Source organism: Mollisia scopiformis, assembly GCF_001500285.1.
Source record: "Mollisia scopiformis unplaced genomic scaffold LY89scaffold_19, whole genome shotgun sequence".
Classification (NCBI taxonomy): Eukaryota; Fungi; Ascomycota; class Leotiomycetes; order Helotiales; family Mollisiaceae; genus Mollisia; species Mollisia scopiformis.
The window spans coordinates 522,904-538,278 of NW_017263599.1; the positions used below are offsets into that span (position 1 = coordinate 522,904).

The 15,375-nt window shown below is 46.2% G+C and overlaps 4 protein-coding genes across 4 annotated transcripts; 2 read left to right on the top strand and 2 right to left on the bottom strand.

The window, feature by feature from the left end:
- Positions 1-77: 77 nt before the first annotated feature.
- LY89DRAFT_687501 (HET-domain-containing protein) lies at positions 78-2,304 on the top strand. The gene has a single exon (XM_018215513.1). It carries the CDS (start codon positions 114-116, stop codon positions 1,998-2,000), a length of 1,887 nt encoding a protein of 628 aa, XP_018067696.1. The 5' UTR covers positions 78-113; the 3' UTR covers positions 2,001-2,304.
- Positions 2,305-4,635: 2,331 nt separating this feature from the next.
- On the bottom strand, positions 4,636-6,825 carry LY89DRAFT_157366 (uncharacterized protein). Its single transcript, XM_018205464.1, has one exon. It carries the CDS (start codon positions 6,643-6,645, stop codon positions 4,948-4,950), a length of 1,698 nt encoding a protein of 565 aa, XP_018067697.1. The 5' UTR covers positions 6,646-6,825; the 3' UTR covers positions 4,636-4,947.
- A 341-nt stretch (positions 6,826-7,166) lies between these two features.
- Positions 7,167-11,871, top strand: LY89DRAFT_753994 (uncharacterized protein; the record flags this gene model as incomplete). The annotated part of the gene is made up of 3 exons (XM_018221301.1): positions 7,167-8,797; positions 8,850-8,916; positions 9,104-11,871. The coding sequence occupies 3 exons, from the start codon at positions 7,167-7,169 to the stop codon at positions 11,465-11,467; spliced, it is 4,062 nt and encodes a 1,353-aa protein (XP_018067698.1). The 3' UTR covers positions 11,468-11,871.
- On the bottom strand, positions 11,539-14,341 carry LY89DRAFT_651518 (uncharacterized protein). Its single transcript, XM_018212164.1, has 3 exons — positions 14,089-14,341; positions 12,095-13,981; positions 11,539-12,048 (listed from the first exon to the last, which is right to left on the bottom strand). The coding sequence occupies exons 2-3, from the start codon at positions 13,954-13,956 to the stop codon at positions 11,973-11,975; spliced, it is 1,938 nt and encodes a 645-aa protein (XP_018067699.1). The 5' UTR covers positions 13,957-13,981; positions 14,089-14,341; the 3' UTR covers positions 11,539-11,972.
- Between the last annotated feature and the right edge of the window lie 1,034 nt (positions 14,342-15,375).

Here is a 15,375-nt window from a genome sequence, read left to right on the forward strand (position 1 = left end):
AATCGATGAGCACTGCCACCACAAAATCGACAACCAAGATATCAGCAATTTTGGAAGTTGAAGTTTCAATCACACCACGTACAAAGTGCGGTTTATTCACAGCTCCTATCAACATGTCAATATATGCAAATAATCCTTTACTATCGCGGCACTCGCACATACGATTGCTGAGAATACTCTCACTCTCAAAATCCCCTCTCGGCCGTGTTACATGCGCTTTCGGCACATTCGACATAAATTCCGCGCCCGAATATCAGGCTTTATCGTACGAATGGGGGCCCACGTCTCCAACTATGGTGATTGATGTCATGGGTCAGCCAGCGCGTATCAGATCAAATCTATGGAACTTTCTGTCCAGGCTGAGATCCCACGGTTACGAAGACTACCTATGGTGCGATGCTATTTGTATTGATCAGAGCAACGATTATGAGCGAAACCATCAAGTTCAGCTCATGAGCCAAATCTATCGGAAAGCACACTCGGTTCTAGTATGGCTGGGAGAGGAAGATCAATATAGTGGCATCACTCTACGTTCCATCGGGTTACTCAGTAGCTTCAAACAGGATGCACTCAGACAGCCTCATTTGAGCGAGAGAGCAAAGATATGGCAAGGATTAGTAGCTCTTTCTAGGCGAAGATATTGGACCCGAATCTGGATCGTTCAGGAGATCACGGTCGCGCGAGACCTACAACTCTTCTGCGGAAACGAAACGGTCCAGTGGTCGGCATTTGCAACCGCGTGCAAATTTCCACCTGATCAATTAACACCCTGGACAGCTGAACTATGGACTCCCTTGACGGTGGAAGATGACAGAAAACAACGCTTGCGACGTTCTCGAGGTCGCGAAATCCACCATAGCACAATGTATGGACTTATCAAATCTCAAAAGCGTTGGCCGAAATTTGTCGAGTCATTCGAAACTCTCTTTGTGCGGTACCAGGATTCTGGGTGTGAGGATCCCAGGGACCGTATTTTTGCCTTGTTGAGTATTTCGAAAGAGGTGGTCCTCGAACGTGGATTCAATGCGGACTATAAGCTGAACATGGAAGACACTTTTCTTTCTTTGATGGCTTGGGGAGCCACTGGGCCAGTCAAAATCGATTCTCGTCTCGAATTTGCCTCGCTGGTTGTGGAGTCTATGGACTTGAGATGGCCGAGCTATAAATTGGAGTCCACACTTTGGTTTGAAAGTCAACGGTCATGGTCATATCTCAAATGGATCCAACAGCCCTTGGTAATGACTGTACGCTGTCAACGATTCGGAAAGTGGCCTCTTTACAACCAAAGGTCCAAAGGCAGAGGTCTCGATACCATTTCTGATTCTGACGATGAAGATTATGGCATAAGATCTTGGCCACTTGAGATCTGCTCTGAGCTTTTTGAATATGACCATGGGGATAGACATGAACTGGACCTATTTGGATTCGCCAGATCCGACATCTGCTTGATATGCATACCGGCAGCGAATCGTAGACGTGCCTGGACCGTTGTTGCTAGGCCTTCCTATCAATTTCTTAGTCACAATAAGCAAACTTCTGGAAAGGCTGAGAAGAGGAAAGATCGAGAGCTCGCACCCACTGTTTTCGAAGGGCTTAACATCGTTGAAGATACAAGCGAGCGCTTTGTTCTTGAGCTCAAGAACGTGGCTCAGTTCATGGAGATTCTCCTCACGGACCGTAGGCCATTACCTTTAAGCTCTACAATAGCCCTTGGAGGTGGCAGAGCGGGAGGCTCCCTCGCTGCACCTACAAATGATAATACCAGAGGCTTAAATGTTGTGCTGAAAGCCCTCAGGATAGTAAGTCCGATTACTTTGACTGCCGAGGAAGAACTAGCAACTTCTGAAGAGGACAGTGAAAATGAGTCTACCCTGACAGACTGGAAGAGCCTTGTGGCAGAATCTGAGGTGTTAGCGAAGGTGAAGATACAAAAGCCACCCATCGACAAGCCGAAGTTATCCCACAAGCTTAATGTAGATCCATTTTCAGATTATTATTAGACAGCTTATAGACTATAGTGCCACCTACCCGCCGCAGCTGTGACATTATAATAGGTTTAGATAATAACGAATAAGATGAATTCAGGCCGAGTTGAGAGAAGGGTTGTCGTATCCCCGGCAAAAACGGCTTATGCGATTTAATCATTCGTCCGTTGAAAAGATAATATAGAGTTCCGCGGATTTTTTCGGTAAATCAGGTGTGTTTGAGATAACTCGCGTGCAAAGCAGCTGGGGCAGATTAGCTGTAGCCTGCGTCTGCCCTACAGTATGCTTATGCAAAGATTCAGCAGGTACTGAATTAGGCAATTTAAGACGATCTTTTTCTGCATTTCAAAATAGTTTTGACTTGACTACCTGATTGATTGAAGGGATAAGGCTCCAGCGCTAAAGCCGAAGATCTTTTTATCATATATATCTCTGGCTTTCCTTTTCTGGTGCTAGATTTATTTTTGCATTCTTGACTAGACATTCCGACATCGGCATGGCATTTTGGGTACCATGAACGGAAAATTCGCGACGCGTTGTGAGAGTATACATTTCAGCTGTGAGGTTGTTCTGCGGACCGAGAGGACGAGTCGTTATTTACAGATAAGGCAGAGGCACGGATTAGGGCATCAATGCATTGGCAGTTCTCGCTAGAGGAATACGAGGCTGATAAGTAAAGGGGACAAGAGTACCAGCGGCAGTGTTCTGAATAAGGCAATATGGGCAACCAAGGTAGCAAGAGCACCAATAGCTGTGTATTAGACACTGGTTACGATATATTTCATACTGTACACCGCCGTAAAATTAATATATTATGATACTCCGAGTTGCGTGATATTCCATCTGTGTCGTAAAGCTGAATGTCCAACCCTCCTCCTATATATGCCAGCATCAAACTCTACCTTCAGATGCTAGAGCCACAGACAACGATAAAGAAAGTAACATTCGTGCTATAGATTGAATATATGAGCTTTTTTCCCTAAGTAATACTTAGTTAGGGTCTTGATTATTATAGCTAAATCTTGGTACTTTAATCAAAAGTAGCCTGAGTTATAGTAGTGGAATTTGGATTGTTTTACTTCAAAATATAAATAGAGCGCATACGCAATCCTGTAGTATCTTAGTATATCCTACCTTAGACGCAATTACTTCGAAATATGTTATTTCAAACTAATATAGTCGTTATTGTAGTACTCTAAATTCTAAAAATGGTTTCAGGGTAAGCGTCGTTAACTATAAGGTGGGGTTCATTGTAGAGTAATGGCCAAGTTATGGCCAAAGGCGCTGGCGTTAGGAATGGAGTAGGGCAAAAATTCAGCTCCCTAACACTGGCGTATCCATTTCACTAGTGTGTAATGCGCGCTAAGAGGGGGCTATCTGCGCTCCCTAGGAGCCGAGTTGGTACTCCTGAGGATGTTCGTGTAGAGTTGATAACTTTCGCACGATAGAACCAAATAGTAAGTAAATTATAATTGATCACAGAAAGGGAGATCAGAACGTGACTGAGCAACCTGAGCAGAGGGTGAGTAGCGCCTGAGCAGAGCGGCGATGCTGACTACTGTAACCGCGTTCGGAGCGAAATTGAAAATGTGTCGTCTGAGATTACCAATATAATCTCAGACGACAACTGAGCCCACCAAAGTCCATTTCCGTCTTTGGACCTGAGCAGTCGCCGCTCTAACCTGAGCCGAGGGTGAGCGTTCCTGAGTCCTGCCTGAGCAACCTAAGCACTCTCTGAGTCAGCCTGAGCACTTTAGGCGGAGATCCGTTTTGGCTCCCTGGTGGTCTGTTTTGGTTCCCTTGTGACCCGGTTGCAGTTTCCTAGAGAATTTCCAGGAATCCGTTCTAGCTCTCTTTTAGTCATGCACGAATTTTCCCAGGAACCGAATTCGAATCCCACGCTAAGCCTTATATGAGCAATTATTTAGCCTCAACCCACCTCTTTGAACCTATCAGGATGCCTTGACGGTATCCGTTCTCGATCCCCTGTCAAACTTACAAGGGTCTTTACTAGAGCCGATTTGGATCCCCTCTGGTCTAGTCACACGTGATTTGGTGGGGCCATTCAGCCTCAATTTACTGAATATTGCCAATTCAACGCTATCTCATACGAGTGATTTTAATCATCTAAGTACTTATTCAATTTTTTGTGATAGCTCGGTCACTAGAAAACGTGAAGTACGAAGAATAGAAGTTGATATTGCGTATCTCTTAGGATCTAAGGTGTGACAGCACGGTTGGACTCAAGTACGTAGACGAGGAATCGATTAGGCTATCTCTTAGAATCTAAAGGTAAAGAGGAAAGAAAGGAAGGAAGCGCCGGAAGGCAGGGCATATATACAGGCGAGCGGTCACGTGAGTATTTCGTAGCGGGCACGTGACTCCATAACCGTGACATAAGGTAGAGAGAAGAGGAAAGCAGCAGCTGTGAGAGAATAGGCAACTGAAACGGCAGCCTGAGGCTCTCAAGCGGTCATATTTCTGGATCTGTGATACTTTTGATGCTATAAGAACTTGTGTAGCGATTCTGACCGCGACGTGACTTCACATAATCTAGCACGTGATTTAATAGAGCTATGTCACGTGTCGAGATGGACAATACTCATGTACAAGTCAACTCTATTGCAAAGAGGTAAATCTAAAGAACCAAATAGATACAAAGAAGACGAGTCTTTATATAGAGCTCGTACGAAGGCTTTCCACTGCATTCTATCCTCTTCCTTCTCGAGGTTGCCATTAGATAGTTTGAAGCTCTAAAGTAGTATTAAAGATTCCAGCAAAGTAGGGCCGCACGGAGTTCTAGAGTATTATCGAAGATTCCAGCAAGGCCGCACAGACGAGCCGCACGGATGAGCCGCACAGTTGATCCTCAATCGGTGCCTGAGGCCCGATTCCAATCCTCGGTCTAAACCGTCACATCATGTTCGCCATTAAGATCTCAAAAGCGGTATCCAGTTTGGTCCTAAGCGTTACAAAGTTCTAATCTACGCACCACGTTCGTGTAAAATACCTCATCCAAAGCCCCCCTGTCAATATCATCAAAATACTCGTTTAAGCAAATACAGGTTACCTTAGCATATATCTCGCCCATTGTAAACTTCAGTTTAGGAACGGCTCTATAAACAAGAGCATTTCGGATATCTTCCGGAGTGGGATCAGTGTTTGAGTCCATACTCTCTGCCACTATTCTTTTTGCCGACTTAAACAGTCCAAGCTCCATAAGGATAACCCCTAGGCTGTATATATCGTAGACCTTTGAATAGCGCCCTGCTCCTCCTAAAGGCTGTTGTAAGTCTGCTACCGGGACGGCGTGAGCTTTGGGGTGGCGATAAAACTTGTGCCCTTTCTTGTCAACGACATTCTCCGTTTGCTCTCCGTGAGCATCAGGTCGGCTATATTCAAACCCAACAAGGTACGGCAATGCAGACCCCAAGCTAGCCAGGTTCTCTGCAAAAAAAAGTATGTTATCGCTTCTGATTGCTTTATGAAGCCAGTCAGCGAAGTGGAGGTACATGACAGCGCGGGCAAGGGTCTGAGCAACAACGAACCGCCGCCCGAGAGGAAGGCAATCTCGAACATGCTGAATCTCTTGTTTCGATTTTTGGCTCTGGCTCAAGATGTTCTGAAGCGAAAAGAAGTGCGGCACATCCACCTTGTATACGATGCTGTAGGTGAACGTAAACGTCTCATCCGTCATTTTCGGCGACTCGATGATTCCTTGGCAAGGAAGTGTTCTCAACTCAGTCGGCTTGAGAGGATCCTGAAGACGAAGAACGATGTTCTTAATCCGTGCATCTAAGAGTCTGCGCTGACTTGTATCAGTTCGAGGAGTTGTGCTGTTTTTTTGCTCGACAAATACGTAGGAGCCGTCATAGCTGGCTATGAAACGTGATTCATTTTGCTCCCGACTTTGTACTACAAGTTTACCTTCCTTCAGTTCAGTTGTTCTGGAACCCAGTCCATAGGGTGCCGCCTGGGTCCTGTAGGCCATAGATTTCAACCACGCAAGCCCCGCATGCAATGATGTCGAATCAATAGCATGACTGGTTCTGGCAAGGGTAGCTGCGTCCTGACTTGCAAGTGATGTGCCCAAGACGATAACGCCGGCTGGATCAGAGTACGGAGGAGGAAAAAAGACGTAGAGATCTTGAATCAGAGTCTCTAGCAAGATCAGCCTTTCAGTCAACTTCTCCTCTTGCAAGGCCCACTTCAATCGCTCGGAAGCGGATTCAAATCCTGTGGAAGTTGCATCGGCTCTGTCAGAGTCATGGGGTTCGAGAGATATTGAGCCCAGTTGATATATACGGCGCAGCGAGTCCATGGCAGTCAAGTTGTGGGCCGTGCTGAGCGAAGGAAGAGCGCTGTCGAAACCGCTCAGGCCGTGAGTGAGTCGATAGATGAGTTTGAGATAGTTCATGGCCACTGACTCGTAGGTACGGAACTTGCGGTCCTTAATATGTTGATTTTTCTCGATGCCCCATTCCTGAGCCCAGAAGGCTAACTTTGCACAATATAGGTCCAGTCGAATTTTGAATGTTTCAATCGATTCGGTCACGTTATCGATGCGCTGCCATAGTGCAAATCCTTGCATACAACGTTGTACAAGGACATCAAGGGCTCCAAGGGCGCCAAAGGCGGTATTTATGTGGTCTTCAGCCATGCCGCAGTGAAGGCAATATAAGGGATGGAGGAGAGAGGAAGAGCAGAAAAGATACAGAAGCTTGGTTACAGAGTGGAAGTAATTCCTACGGTTATGATTTAATAACCTGGTGTTCGCCCAAGCACGCCATCCAGGGGTAGCGCAGTCAAACTTGTTAGCGAGCTCAGCCACCTGGCTATGCCATTCTGCGGAGCTGCCGAGGGTAAGGAAGTGCAGACGACCTTTGGGCAGAACGTTCTGCCACCAATCAATTCGCCGGTTTCCCGTGTCCTGGTTATATCGCCACAAGGCGGTGAGCATTTCTTTGGTGCGGCTTTGTACTTAAGTACCTTCGCTGCCTAATCCCCTTGTTTGCTTTAATGCAATGGCTGTAGCCTAGAGTCTCAGCCCCGCGCTCAGCCCCACGCCCCGCCCCACGCTCCCCTCCCTCAACAACGCTGACATGCCCGTGATGAAACCCCCGATTCCATCCCTCTACATACTACCAATATTATCTTTGCTGTTATTCTTGAGCAAGCACAATGGCATACCACTCCGACGGAGATTATGGAACTCTTGACTACCACACGAACGGAATCATGGCATGCAACAGTGCGGATCACACCGCCGACGACGACGCTACTCACAACGACCAATTTGACGTAATGCGGTTCATGTCCGTGATCGTGAGGCCTGAGGACAAGTCCACTCAGAAGTGGAACTCTTCGGTACTGCTCTCCATACATCTTGGACCTTGGAACCTGTTTCTTCCATTCACTCCATATTGTGGCGCATCCTTCTCAGTTACATTGATACCGCGACGGTACGTCCTTCGACAGACGGCTGTCAGCTTAGACTTTGGGCCTTCACTTCCTGAGCTTGTTGCTTTGAAAACCCCAAGGCTTGGCCAGGACGGCAAACGCAACGCTCAACTATTCCGCTCTATCGCAAAGGAATATCAGATCCTACAGTCTGAATCGCTGAAGCATCACGAAAATATCATTTCAGTATATGGGTGCTGTTGGCAATCACTGGACATCTACGCGGGTCTGCCAATCCCGTGTCTACTCCTGGAAGGGTCAGAATTTGGCGACCTCTTGAATTTTAGTCGGACACGAGAATTGACGCTGCGGGAACGGCTCCGGATTTGCATTCATGTAACATCTGGGCTTCAAGCGATCCATTCTATTGGCATTGTTCATGGAGATCTCAAGCCACAGAACATTCTTATCTTCCATTCAACAGAACGGGGCTACACTGCAAAGATTGCAGATTTTGGGTCAGCTATTGTTTTGGGGGTGACAACCCTGCCTTCTAAGAGGCCAATTGGCACGATCCTCTACAGTGCGCCGGAGTGTTATCATAATGACGTGACACTTGGGCGAGAGGAACTCTTCAAAACAGACATTTTTAGTCTTGGCATAGTCCTGTCAGCTCTGATCCAAGGCATGTACGTCTTAGAAGAAATGAAGAAACTGTCATGTTCTCGGCTGGAATCTCTGAAGAAGGAAGGGGAGCTTCATCATTGGCTTATAGCTCTCAGCTTGCGAGACTCAAAGAATTTGGCTACGCAAGATAATATTGAAAGTGCAGACAATGGTAAAGGATGGGAGGCAGATCCTGCCTTTGATGAGGATTCTATTCTGGCAGATGAACAAATTTGGGCCACGTTTGTCTGTTTGCTAAAGGGGACACTTGCCGCCCAGGCCACTCAACGATTTGCGAGCGAAGAAACTATCCTGTCAATTCTCAGAAATTTGTTGTGCTCACACTTGAGAAGGACACTTGGGCGTCGTGAAACCGCTTCTGGGGCAATTTCTACAGAGCCAACTCCCCGATGGTGGTCCCGGATGAGCTCTGTGTTGGACATAAGCAAGGCTAGGCTAAGGAAAGTCACCGGGGCTGCCATACCTTCGCCAATCAGGCTGGACCCACAAGAGATTGAAGCCATTTCACTCCGCTATCTGCTTGGGAAGTCCTCAAATAATTTCTTCAGGGTGTCACAATTTATCCGGCAGCACACTACAAATAAGCAGCCGCGAAGGTGCCGATCATCGAAGTGGCGATGGCGTGCACGCCGATCGCTGGCCAGGAGACGGCAAACTCGCGCCTCATTTTGTCAGGAAGCAGATACTCGCTTGATTTATCGGATGACAGAAATTGCAAAAGCATGGTAACTGTGGTTATACGCCCTCACCGCCGCCTTGTAATCTAACAGGTGACAGGATTAAAAACCAACTCGTAACGCCAACGGAACTGAAAATAATAGGAACAGTGAAAAAAATTTTCAAGGTAAGCTAGTAATATCCCTGTTTCATTCTATCAACTTTTTTTCTTTTCTTTTCTTTTCTTTTTTTTTTAAAAAAAAAGGGGGGGGGGGGGGGGGGGGGGGGGGGGAATTCTCCTCTATCTTGTATTAGAACAAGTGTTTGTGGGGTGCTATAATATTACATGAGACATCTGACACAATTAGAACTAGGTCACGCAAGATAGCAACCTCTTCTGGTTACTTCCATTGCCTGTCAAGACGCTGCTGGAGGACCGGCTCCTACATGAAGCCACCAACAGTACGATTTCCAAAGATGACCAAGCAGAGGCTGGTTACGAGTATGCGGTTATGGTCATCAATTCGGTGGGACTCTCGGCGCCGAGACTCGTTAAGGCTCTAGAAATTTTGGCCCAATCTGCTAAAATTGGTCATATTGAGGCCCGGTCTACATGTGGCAGGCTTCATGAAGTATTTGGCTACTCATCCCCGATTCCTCGCAAGGTGGAGATTGAATGGCTGCTAGCCGCTTCTGAGCAAGGGAGCTTAATAGCCCAGGAACGTCTTCAAGCATTGGACCCTAAACTATTCAACCAAGCCATACAGAACAGTCGATGTCGCTACGGGGTTGTTTGTCCCAAGTTGGTCAAGTTACTGAACGAACAGTACCAGTGTGCAATGGAATCAGGCGATCCATCTGAGATTCTGTTCGGCCATATACACTGCCTTGCAAGTACTGGAAATATCCAATTACTGCTCAGGCTTCCCAATCTACCAAGATCAGTCTACAATTGTGTAAATTGCATTGGAGAGACACCACTCCTGATAGCTTGTCGGGGTGGCCATGCAACAACGGCCGCACTCTTGCTTGAACGCGGCTCTGATCCAAGAATCCCTACAAAGGATGGAGTCACCGCGCTACACTTCTTAAGCGCCTTTGATAACAAGCATATACCAAAAATAGCTGCACTTCTCTTAAAACATGGTGCGGAGCTTGATAAGCTCTCAGGAAGCGCTCTGATATACAAAGAAATGGCTGACAGCCCATTTGGCGTTGCGGAAGGGACTCCGCTGCTCTGGGCTGTAGCCGCGAGAAATCCTTGTGCTACCCAGGTCTTGGTCGATAAAGGTGCCAACCCGTTCAAGAGAATACAAAAGTCATCGAATGTTCGTGAGCATGGATTCGAAGCATCTCCAATTGGATTCGGGGCGATGTTTCATCAGTATCAACTGCTAAAAATATTGCTATCCTATGCCAAAACTAACACTCAACGTCTGGATCTTCGAAGGCTTTTAAATACATCATTCAGTCGCTCGCATAACACATTCACCACTGCGCTTCCTATAGCCATTGATTGCAACCCAAGCTTTAGGTTTCGCGAATATCTGATTCATGGCAAGGACTTCGAGCAAATACCTGTCAAATGTGTCCAGCTGCTCATTGAATATGGGGCCGATCCTATGATCCTCTCGCACGGTATGCACGGCAAAGGCGATCATCCTATCACAATTGCGTGTATCTCGGGAAACATATCAATACTCGAATATTTGTGGGACTACAAAAACGGCTCCTTGAGACCCACGCCAATACTATGGTTGAGTTCCTTGCAGCAAGTCATATTTGGCCACCATCGCCTCATATTCGACTTCTTGATCGAGCATAGGGGAGACATTGCTCCTGATCCTGCTGTTGATAAGGCAGCTGTCGAGAAGTGTTTTCTGAATACTAATGATCAGCATTTCGTGATGAGATCTCTCAAGCTCATACTGCAGCCAACATCTGCAGATCTTTCGTCAGATCATACAGAGCTCTTTGAGGTTGCTGTCACAACCGGGCAGCTTGAAGCAGCAAAATTACTCTTTCAAGACGGAGGCGTCCATCTCACTGGAAGACTTGTCGATTCAACCATCCTTGGCAATCTCATTTCGGTCTCTTCGAACTATCCTAACATGGAGCAGAAAGTTGCATTCATTCTGTCTCTCATCCCAAATAGAGATGAATTGTTCTGGAATGTGTCGTATTTGGATGGCAGTGGCTTAACAGCTCTCCAGGCCATTGTCTTCTCTTCAACCAATGGAGGTCGGATGAATGCTGGAGTCTTCTGCAATATCCTCGACCACTTCAATGACCGACAATATTTGAATAGCCAAGTAAAGGGGGCGGCGCGCCAGAAGTATACAGAATTTACTGCTTTACATCTGGCAGCACAATGCGGCAATTCTGATGCTGTCACTATGTTACTGCACAACCCAATGGTCAACGCAAATCTTCTGAATTCTCATGGCGAAAGCCCCGCTGATATCTGCGTTGCCCGAGAACAGGAATTCGCTAGGCGGGGTAAGTTCCAACCGCATGGATCTGTTGCGAACAATGAGCGACAGGATAATTTACAAATCCTACGTGATCTGATGTCTGCTGGAGGACGCATCTCGAAGTTTTCTACTATCATCGGGACGCCCGCGCAAGACGATTACGATGTAGAGAGTGTGGTGAATAGACTCCAAGATATCTTTATATCAGGTATGTTCTGCCATGAGACCCATCATCTGAGGTACAAGGCCAAGAAAATTAACTAAGTTGGGCTTAGAAAAATATACTCCCAAAGGGGCTGATGAGTTTTATTATGAACTAATCAAAGCGTTAAGAAAAAGATAACATTATCTCAGCAGCAATAACAGATTATTTTGCCCGGTCCGGCTTCGGCATCTAGAGCCAGATTCATCTCAGCACTCCAATTGAGCGGACCATATTCTATCGTGAAGGCATTGTTGTCAAGGAATGAATCTGATTCAGCAAGGAGAGTGAATGTGGTATGTTTGCGATGTTTGTGATGTTCAGTAGAGGAGTATCTGCCTGTGAGAGAGGATTATTCTCTCGGACTTTCTTGTCTACCTAGTTCTAGTTCAAAAGGAGTAGATAGTTATTCTGGCGTCAACCCCCCCTTGTTCTCTTGTAATTCACACATTTTTAAGAAACCTATTTCAATTTACTGATAACCGTCGCTAAAACGGAGAGAAATCTCATGCGAAGTTAAAATCTTCTATCCTCTTTTGTAAATCAGGTGGTTGGAAAATATATGCATTATCCAATATGATCAAAAGGATCTTGCCCCAGTAACATCATACGGGCCATTTGAGTGAGCCACGGCATATCCACACTGGAAAGTCTCAGTAGATGTCTTCTTATTAGGCTGATCAACTTACGGAGACCCGATGTCTTCCAGATCGGTTCTTGGGGGTTTATTGTCAATACAATGTCGGCGAACAAACTCAAATTCGTTGTCGTTCCGGCAATTGGGTAGTTCAGATAAGCTGTCGTTGTCTGCGACCTCGTACAATGGCGTTCCTGCCTCGGTGTCATGCTCTTTAGCATTATCGATGACTATGTTTACAGCGGCTGCCACTGTTCCTCCCTTCTGGAAGTAATACCCATCAATCTGCGACCAAATGGGTGTTTCTCTGAGGGAATTAACCACGCTAGCTCTGTGAGGAACAACTTTTTCAGCTAGGCATTTGGCCACAGTGCCTACGAGCTCAGTGAATACATTTCGTAATATCTTGTTCCGCTGGAAATGCGGCTGGAGTCTGTCCGGAAGATGGACGAGAGTATCCTTGAAATCCAAGTACCAAGATTCTCCATCCTCCGTAGAGCCAAGATGAGTTAAGAGGTCGTAAAGAACATCGGCTTCGTCGCGTAGTTTCTTGATCATGCGTGGGCTCAAGAAGCCAGCCACACATTGTCCACAACTGCATCCGAATTTGGCCATGCCTCGTTGCTCGGCCGTTGGCGCTTCGAGTCCGATGAGCTTAAGGAGACACGCGATGGAACTATCATCAAATCCATCGAATTTATCAGCCACGCATTTTGTTCGTGAAGCACTATAAGGTTCGCTAATTCTTTCACACTCGAGTTGTGCCTTCAACGCTTCCAAGGGGGTATACCCTTCATAGTTCCTCATGCTCGCAAGCCTTACACCACTTGAAGAATCCATGATCCAGCTTAGGCATGCTGATTTTGATGCTTTCGCTGCGAGATGTAGAACTGTATCGCCATGTCCGTTTATCGCTTCGATATCAAAATTCTCAGCTGAGCTGTTTCGAGTATGAGATTGAAGGAATCCAAGGCAGTCTGTGTCTGTCAAAACCTTGATTGCGTAATGCAAAGGATGTCTTCGTTTCAGTATCGCAGCGGACGTGTGACGAGCCTCATCTCGGGTAGCGCCATTGCTTTTGAAGAGTGCTTCTAAGCCTTGTGATGCTGCGTCGCTTTTCGAGAGCCTATTCTGAGTAAATTTCGGGCTGGTACCGTCTTGATTCATCGAAAATCCGCACAATATCACCTCAGGTTCATCATCGCTATCACTATCAGATGAATCATCCAACACGGGATCTGAATCCTCGATACATAGTAACTGACGAGATGGGTGCTTCTCGTCTCGGGCCAAAGCGAACCATTCAGTGACACCCACCCGTCGGAACTGCATGGATCGAAAGAAAGAAGTTACGGCTGTAATCTTTGATTGATGAAGAGCCCGGTTTCGTTCCTCTGTCTGCCCCTGCTTCTCTTCCCTGTTCGTTCGGTCGTAGAAGGCTGCCGGACGCGCAAATGCAAATTTGGGGTTGTATCGTGAGGCCATGGCCTGCTCCAAGAGCTGTAAGACTAGTTTCCTTCCAACACCTTGCCTTCGCCACTCCTTGTCCACATTTACGTTCTCGATTAGGACGATATTGCCATGATCCACCTCTTCATTCCACCACCCCGTACCTTTTCTGATCGTGTGATCAATTATTTCCTTATTCAGCCTGCCGTAACGGTCGAATAGCGTGAATGCGAGGTCCATTGTCTCTTTATGTGGAGGTTCCATTGATCTGTGGAATGTTTGGCGGATGGCTTCCCGACGAATAATGAATCCAAAAGCTTCTCCCACCTCTCTTGGCGCTGTCGACAAATCTGGATGCACCGTGGCTCGAACCCGGATAGGTTTGAGCCATTTCCGAAAGGACCCATACTCAAGGTGATCTTTTGAAACACCCACAGTACTAGTGAGCTTCACAGGTGAGGACATTGATTTCCGTACTAGACAGTTATCTCTAGTGTAAGGTGATATCAATTAGCGTTATTTCCACCAACTTTTCCAGGGGGAGGATGGGACAATCGAGTCGCCATGTTTGCATGGAGAAATGAAATTCACATTTACCTTTAATAGAGGACCGGCCAAGGTCTGCTTGGACCGTCTAAACTATGTGATTGTTTTTCGTGTAGCTTCACCCGCTTCAGAGAGGTAGAGGGTCTTTGGCAGTGCTCCCAGTTTCAATTGCAAGAATAAGAAACAGCTGTGAAGTATATCGAACTATGCCGCTGGAAATTATTTCGTTACTTTTTGTTGTGATGCAAGAGAGAAGTATCACATTCGGGGAGGGATTTATGTATTGCAGTATTATAATGAGGGGAAGTCAGCCAACAATTTTAGACTTTAGGCAGCAAGGCCGAAGGATGGGGCTGATATTTCGTACCTGAGGCACAACAAGTCACCAGGCAGCCAGAGCTAAAATCACTAGTCACGTGCAAGTGTACAAGAGGGATCCAAAATGGACCCCGAAAACAATCCTTTGGACCTATTTCTAACTTTAGATAGCGACTGCAGTTATAGCTGAGTTGTCGAATCGTTACTAGCTACCTGATTGTGGTAAATCCCACGGTCATGTGCCGCCTGCCAACCCCCTGGAAACCCTATCAAGACTGGCTCGAGAAGGGTTACACATAATAACCTTTTGTGTATATATACAAAGCCTTACGTCTCTTTTCTCCTCTTTTCTTCTTTTTCTCTTTAACTTTAGATCCTCGTATACAGGAATTTTCCTACAAGATCAGGACAGTATGTCCCTTGTATCACAGCACCAGCGTAGCATGTGACTGAACTGTTCAGGTTTCAGGTCTTGGGGCCTTAGGCACCCATTATAGGTGCATATAGAGCAGCTGCCCTCTCTCTCTCTTCTCTAAGTAGGCAGCCAAAATCGAACCTCTTTCTTTGTCTCTACGTCTTTTGAGTAATCGAACTGTTACACCTTGTGACTTATCCTTGACTTCGCTCGTACGTGCCGTCACGTACATGACCGTGGGAATTCCCACGATCAGGTGACATAGTGACGATTCGTCATGCAAAATATAGTCCGACATGTATATAACAATTTATTACCTATAATAATAACTTATAGGAGAAAGAATAATACGTAGTATATTATTAGGCTCTAGTTAGTTAAAGACGCGACTTTTATCTTGCTTCGCATAGATCAGATGTTGCAATCCACGTGACCCCCCTGCAATATATATACTAAAACTAATAATATATTAACTATTGAAGTAAGAAAAGAACGAATTATATTGGATGTAAACTACTTGCAAAGTAAAATATAAAACGTAGCGATAAACTTTTTATCCAGCGCACTCTGTCACGTGGTACGCGCCACGTGACCTACTACAATAC